The sequence below is a fragment of the Lepidochelys kempii genome, chromosome 25 (assembly GCF_965140265.1).
Source record: "Lepidochelys kempii isolate rLepKem1 chromosome 25, rLepKem1.hap2, whole genome shotgun sequence".
Classification (NCBI taxonomy): Eukaryota; Metazoa; Chordata; order Testudines; family Cheloniidae; genus Lepidochelys; species Lepidochelys kempii.
The window spans coordinates 17,332,056-17,343,938 of NC_133280.1; the positions used below are offsets into that span (position 1 = coordinate 17,332,056).

The 11,883-nt window shown below is 35.2% G+C and overlaps 1 protein-coding gene across 7 annotated transcripts in view; it reads left to right on the plus strand.

Annotated features, from left to right (window-relative positions):
* The window catches only part of EPS15L1 (epidermal growth factor receptor pathway substrate 15 like 1), an 81,337-nt gene extending 75,209 nt beyond the window's left edge, over positions 1-6,128 (plus strand). For 6 of the 7 annotated variants that reach the window (XM_073324396.1, XM_073324397.1, XM_073324398.1 and 3 more), the window contains one exon: positions 2,945-6,128. In XM_073324396.1, coding sequence (XP_073180497.1) covers positions 2,945-3,091 — 147 coding nt within the window. In that variant the 3' untranslated portion in view covers positions 3,092-6,128. The remainder of the gene's footprint in view (positions 1-2,944) is intronic. The other variant, XM_073324403.1, reaches the window with a different exon arrangement.
* Positions 6,129-11,883: the final 5,755 nt, after the last annotated feature.

The following is an 11,883-nucleotide window of genomic DNA, read 5'->3' on the forward strand; positions in this document are numbered from 1 at the left end:
CCAAAAGAAGTTTGTCCGATAAAAGATATTACCTCACTGACTTTGTGTGTGTCATATCTTGGAACCAGCACGGCTACACCACCACTGCAAACAATTGATAGAAAGCACATTTTCATTTTCAAGGAACAGAGAGCATTCGGAACTAAGCTCAAAGATTGCTCTTTATTCAATGCATATGAAGTTTTGTCACATATTAGACATATTTTCCCTGCATATGATTTGTCTTCCGTCCACTTATACTAGGCCATTAATGTACTTGTTCTAATATTTTGAAAAATATATCCATACTTTATTATTTGAGTGTTGTTTTCAGATCACTTGTACCAAATGAAAGTACCTCTGATAATGCATATTAAATCTTCATGTGAGATCTGTCTTTCAACATTAGCTTTTGTGGAAAAATAGACTGCAATAATAATGTTATACTGATTTATTTTTAGCTTGGTAAAATGGATTTTTATGGACAATCTGCACATAGAACAGTGATGATACTGAATTGTTAGGTTATACGTTCCAACACTGACCATTTAAGGTTCATTTAGACAGACTTGAACTTTCAGAACCCATGTGACTTGAGCATTTAAGAAGTACAATCAAAATTTGAATGAGCAACAGGGAATGGATCACTTGATGATTACCTGTTCTGTTCACTCCCCCTGGCGCACCTGGCATTGGCCACTGTCAGAAGACAGGATATTGGGCTAGATGGACCTTTGGTCTGACCCAGTATGGTCATTCTTATGTTGTTTAAATTCTAAAAACAAATAACTTCTTTTAATATGGTGGTGATTATAAATTATACTTACATAATAAATAGGGATCTTCATACTGATACAAAAGTATGCTTTTGAAATGATGTTTGATCATGCTAGCACGTTATGATAATGTAAAAATGTCAGTCATCAAGAGTTCCACACTAGTCAGAAATCAAGATTTGCTTTGTCTTGAATCCACGTCACTCTTTTAGTAAGCTTTTCTAACCACACAACATGATTTCAGATATGTATGAAATAAACATGTTTGTTTTTAGAAAAGTCTTTAGAAATATGCATCTTATCCTATGGAATGAACACCACTGGTAAAGTATCTGAGACCAAAAGCAATTAGCTGAAGCTCATTATATCTCTAAAACTTTAAAAGTAACAATAATTTCACCCTAAATCCCATCCCTAGGATTTTCTTTTAAATGTTAGGAAACTTTGGTAAAATTCTGGCCCCACGTAGTCTGACTTCATTGGGGTCAGGGTTTCACTCATTGTCTTGAAAATCATATATTTACAATTTATTGAGCTTTTTAAGCCTTATTTACTATTCACTGAAATAAGTTGTAATAGGAATGGACTGCACAGTTTCTTGGTTTCAAAGGTCAAGTTGCTAAGATGCAATGCACTTGTATTACTAGTTTTGCTTTTCTGACATCAGTTTTTTAGCAGTAATAGCAGGAGGAACTGCCAACAGCCAGGATAACATAAAGATAAAATACAGTGTAACTAAAAAGATGAGAGAATTGGGCATAGATTAACATTATTAATTTGGACCTGCAAGAAATGTAATCTTATACGTTTGTTTAAAAATAATATGAAGCATGGATATAGTGTGTAATGGAAAGGTAGATTCCTGGGAAAATGTACATGATACATATAATAAACTAGATAAGTGCATGTTTATTATTGTTATTATTTATCATTTAAAGTTAAGCATATGCTTTCTTGAATTGAGGGCTATATGGATAAGACAAAGTTTGTACTGGATGCTGTAGCAAAATAAGCTAGTGCAACTATGTATTGTGCTGCATTCAAAGATATGTCCTATCATGGACCAGGGAGGTGGTATTCACAGTTTATACAGATTTGATTCAACCAAAGGTGAAATTTAGAATTCTATGCACTGCTTTTCCCTTCTAAAAAAATCAAAATAATACATTTTTCTGAACATTCAAATAAGTATCAGAGCAATTTTTTAAACAGTGGAAATAATACAAAACTAAGGACTAGTTTTGCAAATACTTACTATCCGGCAAACATTTGTGTGCATGTTTGCTGGACAGTGGGCCCTTAAAGATTAAACAGTAAAAACTAATCATTGGTTTTATTTAAAGGTAAAATAAAATGTTATTTTGATAAGAAAATAATATTTCTAACATTTTATACAAAATCCAATGCAATCAGTTTTTAATGTCCACTTCTTTAATATGTGAAACTCTGTGTAATATTAGGGATGCTTATTATTGGAATAATTTTGTACATTGCTTCCATGTATTGAAATTATTTGATAATATTAAAAAAAATAAGATGAATATTAAAATGTATTTTATTTCTTTAGTGTTTGTTGCAAAATCGTTTGGATTCTGTTATATTGTTTGCTACTGTACTGCCTGAAAAACTCTGCATTTATTTTATAGACAATTGCAAAAGCAGAATTTTACTTTTGATCGGATGGTGAACCTTCCCACAAATCTTCAGTCTCCAGGTTCATTATTAACATGTATCACCATTTACAGAAACTATTACAGAAAACACTTCACAGTGTAGTGGCATATCAGTAAATAGCTTCCAATTTTTGTCAGCTTGAGGCTAACATCTTAGTATGGTTGTAGGCTGCTATACCCTCAAACTCTTCCAAGTAATTTTGCCCATGGATGTAGAGTTCCTCTCTATCCCCAGATCTTCTGGTCACTCACTTGTATACATTTGGGACCTGGATTCAGGCAGGACAACATCAACATGCAAAGTTTATGCCTTGGGTGGGAGGAGGAAGGTATTAAGTAAAAAGATCAGTGAATGGAGTAGGGAAACCAATGAGTTTATTTCTGGTTTCAACCTAAAAGTGATAGCTTTATACGTCTTGTTACTTGATGCACGTTTCTTAATGTTGCATACTATTTCTGCAGTCTTAGTTTATATTTCTTTCGTTTATTAACCAAGTTTCCGTTTTTATTTTTTAGTTTGGAAATGAGGAGCAGCAGCTGGCCTGGGCAAAGCGAGAGAGTGAGAAAGCAGAGCAGGAGAGGCTGGCTCGATTGCGAAGACAAGAACAGGAAGACCTTGAATTGGCTATTGCACTCAGTAAGGCTGATATGCCAAACTCTTAAATACAAGTCTTTGGGCTCCACCCAATGCAAGTCAAACCCTTTAAAAAAAGGTTTTGTAAAATTTTTGTTTTATGTTGTTAAGTAATTGTAGTCACCTTTAAGTCAAAGCATAACAAGATTGGCTGGTTATATCAAACTGGGCTCTCCATGGCTTTTCAAGTACATAATGCACAGGAAACACACTGTAAAAATTGTATTATACTTCCTAGATAAAAGTTACTGCTTGTAAGAAATGTAACGTATGACCCTAAGGTACTGAAAGCAAAGTTTCGTTATAATGCAGACAGTGTTGCACACAATAAGCTGCAATTTGTGAATCTGGCTTTTATTACCTGAATTCCATTGTCATTGTTTTGAGGCTGCAGTATGAATAATAAAATTATAGAAAATGACACTTGTTAAAAAAAAAAAGGGTATGTTTATAAAATTATCACTTAGCTTTCAGTTCTTTTTGTTACATTTATTTAATTACTCATAGTAGGCCAATGACCATAAAACCACCTAGCTCAAAGACTTTAGGGCAAATTATTTCTTAGGTGTTCACCTTTCATCTGTGAATATGGCTTATCTTATGAAAGAAACTCTGATTATTTATATATTAGATGCATAGCGACATAACTCGTGTAGAGTCCATCATATTTTGAATTCAAAGCCTATGAGACTTAATAGCTTCTTCTTATTTAAACATGATTATTTGCATAAATTTTTTTTTTAATATTTGTACATGGTGGTATTAAAAGGAGTGATCCTGATATTGTAAATTAGACAAATGATGACTCAGTTCTAAATCATGGGATGAAATATAGATTAATTCCATGAACAAGCATGAAGACAGGAATTATCGTGTTTGAGGCTTTTTCTACATAATGTTGAACAATTTCACACTTTTTAAATTTTAATTTTGAACTGCAGTCTTCCCTGCAACCATATTTTCCCTTCATTTGCTCCAACAGGCAGAATATAGGGCTATTATTTGTATGATCCAATTGACTATGTTACAATCTCTACCTCGGAAGTGATTAAGTGTGTGCTCTCATTTTTAAATATTATGGTTGATGATTAATCTCGCTGCCCGTCATTAAAAGTTATACAACTGTTGTACAGACTAGAAAGTTCTTTATTTTAAACTAGCCCAAGTTCACACAGAATTTATTTGCCAGATAGATAGAATAGATGGATATTCATGCAAAAGTTACAGCAATATTTGTAGAACAGATAGGCTTAAAAAAACAGCCTATCTACTGATAGCACTAATTAGGCCAGTATGTCCAGCTTTTTTATAGACTTCCAGAATTCAGGGGGGATGTTACATGTATTTTATAGAGGTAATACAACATGTATTTTACTTGTTACGGATATAAAATGAGTACTTATGGTATTTTTGCTGTGAATTATTCATTTATAGAAACTGCCTTTTCTGGTAAATTACAGGAATCTCAGCACTTCATTTGTCCTTGCCTTGTGCTTTGGTTTTGTTTGTAAATGGAGTGGGCATTTAGGGCCAAATTTTCAAAATGTTCTTTGTGATACCTGTATTTGCATCCCCAATTCTGTACATGTGCATTTTGGCTAGTTAACATTCTGAATGTCTGAAAGTGTGGCCCTCTGCTTGTAAAACATTCTCTGTTGGATAGCATTGTATTTCTTCATCTTCTGTAATGTGTTTACATTTTTGTGTGTCCCTGTTTTGTTTTATTTTTCCTTTCACAATGATGTTAGTGCCTGTTTTTCCAGTCAAACAATTCCTACATTCTAATTGCCTCATTCTGGATACTTTCCTCACACAGACATAAGAATCCCAGTAGGGATTATTTTTTCTGATGACTAGTTTTCAGACCTAGAAATGTAATTAAACATTGATTGTCTCAGGACAATGCTGCATTTGCATTGAAAATCGACTCTAAATTGAGAACATCCATTTTAAGGTCTTCTGACAGAATATATTTGACAAAACTGAAGCCTGTCATTTCAGAAGACATTGTACAGAGTTGCTGATCCCTGAATGTGTGTGTCACTCCTGTTTAATGTTATTACAAATGATATGGGCTTTTAAATTGGAATCATGAGGGGAGAAGAGACCCCTAAATATTAACAAAACGTATATGTTTCTGTGTTGTCCTGTATTTGATGTAACAAGCTGCCATGAACACTGTTGGAAATAATCCTGCCATACTTTCAGTACTTGATGACCCATGTGGTCCCTTCCAACCATAACTGTTTTTCTGTAAAGTATATTATGGAGAGTTTATGGGCTTGTCTACATGATAGTATAATGCACTCTGTGTGAGTGTGATTTCTAAATCACACTAATGTGTTATGCATTAGTTGATCCACGTTGACCCCTAGTGTGAATTAACACAGTACTGGTTCAAGAAGCACTATGTTAATGAGCATTAATGTAGTGCTGTTTGAACCAGTGCTGCACTAGACAGATCTGCATGGACTGATTAGTGTGCTACACATTACAGAGGTGTGATTTCTAAAGCACATTAGAGCGCATTACCTAACTGTATGGACAAGCCCTAAGTTATCAAGTCTGATTTCAAGTTTCAGAACACTCTCTTTTCCTTTGGTCCACGACACACTGAGCTCATGAAAGCAAATTAGATCTACTTGTACCTAACATCAATACAAAGTTTTTACCATTAAAGGGGGTTGACTGTAGTATATACTTACATGGCAGGGCTGTAGATGTCATCCTAACTATATAGTCAGATCAAATCAGAAACAGCTGTATGAGACAGTATGTGCCTTTTCTCAGTCCACCTTTTACTACAGTCATATTGCTTCAGAGAGATAGTTGCCCCTGTTCTTTGAGCTGTTGTTGCAGTTTTGTTATTTTATTTTGTCTTCTCTTGTATTTTTTCTGTCTTATGTACATATATATTTTGCATTTGTCTTAGTACCTCTCTTACACATCTAGCTCTTCCAAGTTGAAAAAAATAGGCTGTTGGGATGCAGGATGAAATTTAAAAACCTGTATCTGTGCATATAAAGCTTTTAGATTCTTTTTTTTTTTTCATTTTCAGTAACAGTTCCTACTTTGTAGGATTTTTCATTCCTTATGCAGCTGAATAATCTCATGTGCTGTGTCAAAGCAACTGCAATATCTGAGTCCCCTTCCAAAGTGTAGTGTGAACACAGGGGTCATGCCTTTGATTTTACAGCCACATTAGGCCACTGCTTTTCTCCCTTTACAATTAAAAGATTTTACTTTTATTGCAAATGCTGCTTTTATAGTAATTTCCTCTTTCATCTCTCCTCCAATGTATGGTATCAATTGCCCTCACCTCTGACTGCAGGGTCAAGCCACCTTCTCCAAGTTGGCAGTGCCGTTCCATAACCTATCATTAGGAGGTTCACTCTCCTCCCCCGCAGCCCAGGGAGTAAAAGCATTACTTCTGGAATACACCAGGCCTGAGGAGTGAAAGTTACAAGATTGCATTCAAGCTTGGGTCTTTGTGTGGTAAAGTGTGGGGGCGGGGGGAGTGACATAATTTGTTTCTCTTCTGCTCAAATGAAACAGTATCTTTAAACCAATTTATAAAGGAATTCTACTGCTGGATCTCTGCACACAAATGGGGCATGTGGATGAGCTAAAGAGCCTGATTACTCAGAAAATTTATGTGCCATAGAAAGAATTTCAGCCACTTTATCATATCTCTGAAATCTTCTAATATAATTGTGTTACTTCTGTGATATTCAGTTAGATATTACCTCACCAACCTTGTTTCTCTTACTTCTGTGATAGTTAATGTTTTTGGGACACAGTATGAGGTCAGAAAAGTGAATTTATCTAATATATATATTTAGTATTATAACCAAGTATAAACTTTGATTGTACCTTCTGGGGTATATAGCCTTGTGTGGCCAAATATTGAGAATGAGCCAGTAGCGAAAGGTCAAGCAAATTAACCAAACAGGAATCCAAGAAAATATGTAGTTAATCCATTTACAATTGCAAACATGCAATAACCCTAAACTGTTCTGAGATGGTTTTAATTTGGAAAGAGAAGGGATAAATTTTAGAAGGCTGAAGTCTAGGAAACGTCCCTCTGATTTCTTTTTGTAATATCTAAGTTTCTCCTTGTAGAAAGCAGTCATCTTCATTCTTCTCTACCCTTAGAAGCAACATTTTTTATAGAAATCACTCCACTTCTCCTAAAGCAAAAATTTATCAGAACACATTAATCTTTCCTTCTTCCACCAAACACTGAAATCTTAACCACAAGTAGATTCACTTCAGGTTGAGCAGATTGGTGTGCACGCACACAAAAATAAGGTATATCTGTATGTAAATACTCAATAAATTATATAACAAAGATAGTGTGTATACATTCACACAAACTATATGTAGTATATAAGTATATATGTGCTCTATAAAGTGTATATGCAGTAAATGTATAGTATATTACTATATACTGTAAAAATGTGTATATATGTCTATATGCATATGTGCATTTTCTATACAGAAACGGGAAATGAGACCTTTGTGGTTAGAATTTCAAAGTTCTGGCAAAAGAAAAAAATTAACTTCCAGTCATTTCATTCAATAATGCTGTTATTGGCACGACAAGCTGTGTTTGTTGCCAGATGTCAGAGACACCTGAGAGGTTTGTCTGTCAAAGGTGAGTACAAATCTGCCAAGGTGGCGTTTGACAGTGTGGTTGGGATATTATCACCTGTGTCCACTTGCACTTGCTGTCCATTTCCAATCTGCTGGCATGTGTCTGTGTTGGAAGGCATCTCATTCCCTTCTCTCAGCATTAGACAAAGCTTTGCCTCCTAGTTTTTTGTTGAATATTTTATTGTTGAATTCAAGAATCTTTCACATATCTTCATATTTGGACATTAGGTAAAAATGTGGTAGAAGATGCCTTTTTCCTCAATCTCTTGTCTGTCATTTTGGTTGCACAGTCACTCTTCTCTGGGTTCAAACTGTGTTTTGTTTGTTTCTCAGTTTCTACCTACATTTTTGCCTTAGGAGAAGTGACTATGCATTGCATTTTTGTCTTCAATGAAAGAATTAAGATGATTCTGTTTTCTACAGGGAGAAATCATTAGACCACAGTATGTAAAACAATCTCAAAGAAGGTGCTAGATTTCTATAGTAGTATGTGTGTGTTGAGTATATACATCTGCATTTATGAAGTGCAGTCGCTACTGGGGTGACTCATGGCAACCATTGATTACCACACAGCAACACTACACTGCATTTCAGACTGAAATGGAAGAAGACTTTTATCCAATTGAAACTAGGCTTTTACAAAATATTCTTGTTGTAGGGACTGCCAACCATTCTACCATAGCAACAGATAATACTAAGGGATGTACTGGTACTTCTGTACTGTTGTATGAGACTTCATATGATCAGCAAAGTTTTCCTTATGAAACCTCTGGCCTAATTATTTTTAAGTGGGGTAAGTGATCAGTCTGTAATGTATTTTGTTTTATATAGTGTGTTCTTAAATGTAAGGAAATTCCAAGCTTTATCTGTTAAAAGTGTGGCCCTTTTTTTTTTTTTTTTTAGAAAATGCATTTCTATTTAATTCCAATGTTCCAAAATAAGTTCTGTCAAACAGATGTTTTGTTTTGACCTGTGCTAATAGACTGTGTAATTATAAATGCATTGTCCTATCCCAGTCGCAATTAAATTACCAAATAGTAATAGTTAAATCTTTACGGTCCAGCATTTACATCTTTTCTACAGACCTCCCATTCACAATCAAATCCATTTACATTTTCTGAGTAAGGAAATTTTGTCACAAATTCTGCTTTGAACATGATGGAAACGTTAAGGGTTTTTTAGGATAAACAAGTTAACTTTTAATAATTGCTGACATTTGTTTTATCAGTTGTTATTTTATGGTTCTTTTTACTTGAAAGATGTATAAATAAAAGGCTGAATTGTTATAAATGCCGCAGTCATTTAAAATAGAATTTTCATTTACTCCAACTTCTGCTTTTCCCTTTAAAACTAAATAACTTTAAAAGGGAAACTTAATATAAATGGTTCCTTCTGCTGTTAGTATAATGACAGTGCTATGTTCCTTAATGTCCCTCTTAATATGACTCTGTTTAGTCTGTTACAGGCTAAGAAGGTGAAAATATAAAGTAGAAACTGCAGCATTTACCAGAAATTCACTAGTCTATCCAAATATGTACATTACTGTAGTTATATTTATCCTTTAAATATCATATAACAAATTGGGAAAAGGTGTTTTTAATTTTAATCTTTGCCATGTGTTTATTGTTTAATACAAGAAGAGAAATGTTATTGTTTAATATAATAAATGTAAAGTTACTTTTTTTTGGAGTTCCGTGTCCCTGATTTCACAAACTATCTTGGGTCAAATTTGTGAATCTTGTTTAGAATTACATTTTTAGATTGTATATTTTTTTCTGGTTGTTGGCCTGTCCACACTATTTCCCCCTCCCATGAACCACACTTGGCACATACCATCCAGTCACAAGATCTTATACCACACCTTCTACAAAAACTATGTCCCGTAATGTTAAACCTTCCAGGGAATTAGCATAGGGAGGAGTTGTGAGAGCATTTCAGACAGCCCCTTACATTGAAGTGTGTTTATGCACTGGCCTGAAAGAGGTTTAATCCCTTTGATTCCTTATTATTTCTGCCATATTTCATGTACTCTGTGTCTGTACATAGTGGTGTGTTAACAATAGAGTACCATTTCAGGTCTCATCTGTTATTCTTGAAACTACTCCCCAGAAATATATTCAGCTCTCTAATTTTATTGAAGCCAAGATTTTCATCTTAGTTTCAACGTCCTTAGCTAGTTCAACAAACTTCCTATCCTCCCCACTATACATCCCCTCATCCTGTAATGCCCCATCTTAATCTTACAGGCATGGGGTCCAGATCTTTCTCTTCCTTCCATTTAATTATTTGGACTATGAAGTACAATGTAGTCAAGTACATTTCAAATCATATTACGTGCCTCAAACTCCTTTCCTCAGGCATGTACAATCTAATAGGATGTGCTGTACCAGTGATCCAATACAGAGACTGATAGGTCTTTTTTTTCTTTACATAAAGGAGTGAGGAAGAGGGCTCTCAGGAGGCGAGGGGGAAAGATAAGTGGGACACTAAGTGTCAAAAACCCCAAGCTACCTACCAGCTCCCAAACTTCAATAAAAAACACACCACAATCTGATTGCCCACCCCCCAAACACAACCTAACACTATGGTGTATTTGTGGAAGGTCCTATACTGATTTGCCACTAATCCTAACCCTAGTTGGCGTCCAGTAGTTTAGTGGTTGCAAGCCACACTAACTCTTATTCCTCCCAGCATATACCAAAGTGACAGTGCAGCTGCAGTGCATGGATGAAGGAGGAGTCTGTTAGAAGACAAAAGGAAAAGGAGGCCTTGTGGCACCTTAGAGACGAACCAATTTATTTGAGCATGAGCTTTCGTGAGCTACAGCTCACGTCATCGGATGCATGTTAGAAGACAGTCACTGAGCATCCGAGCCAATAGACATTGTTCTGAGTCAATCACTTCAAAACAAAATGTTTGCAGCCACTCCCCGTGTGCTAGTCACCATCTTCATGGCAAATGATGTGAAAGGTAAACAAATGAATGTTTGTTGAATAAGAAATTAAGAGCATTCATACTTTTGATGCAGCTTTCACTGTGTGTGGAAATAGTTTAGTGCAATCCAAAGACGCAGGAACAATTTTAAATCCTGACGACATCTGGCATTCAAGGACTGCAGAGGCTGTAGCCTTTCCTGATGATGTGCTTCCTCAACTCTGTCTGTTAGCTGTCAGAAACATTGTGCCTCTGGCCCCTAGGCTTCTATTAATGCTCCTCCTGACCACAGATCAATAGAAAGAGCTTATAGACAGGAGCAGTGAACATTCCTTGTTGTTTTAGGAATAATCCCTTGATTCTTAGAAATGGTTTCTGCACCCAGCTTCAGCTTCATCTGTTCAGGGAATGAGACTCAGTGATTCTAGGAATGCTTTGACTTTTTTTTTTATAGGTACAATAGAACATCAGAGTTACGAACTACACACCTCACTTGGAACTGGAAGTATGCAATCAGGCAGCAGAAACCCAAAAAAAAGCAAATACTATACAGTACTGTGTTAAATTTAAACTACTAAAAAATAAAGGGAAAGTTTAAAATAAGATTTGACAAGGGCAGGATACAGTTTCTGTGCCTGCTTCATTTAAATTAAGATGATTAAATGCATTTTTCTTCTGCATAGTAAAGTCTCAAAGCTTTATTAAGTCAATGTTCAGTTGTAAACTTTTGAAAGAACAACCATAATATTTTGTTCAGAATTACAAACATTTCAGAGTTATGACCAACCTCCATTCCCGAGGTATTTGTAACTCTGAGGCTCTTCTGTAGATCAATTAATTTCAACACAATTTACTACCCTTGGTTTGAGGGTGTGTGTGTATAAAAACATAGACTTATGAAAAATAACTTGTAATTTATACCAACATCATGCCCAGGTGCTAAAATAGTCTGTGGAAAACCTTCAAGGTGCAACAATTTCTTTACATTTACCAAAAATGTCCCAGGAAGTACTCAGTCTGCTATTCCAGATGTTTCCTGATGATATAGTGATAGGTCAAACCCTCTAGGAACACTCTGAAGTGTAAGAACATAACTGCAAAAGCATACAGTGAAGCCCACTTAAAGGGATACCACATCTAAGCATAAATCCACCAGAAAGATAAATGTCTTCAGCAGCAATCTCTACACACATTGGATTCATGGTCAGGCCGATGAATAACTTGTTTTAAT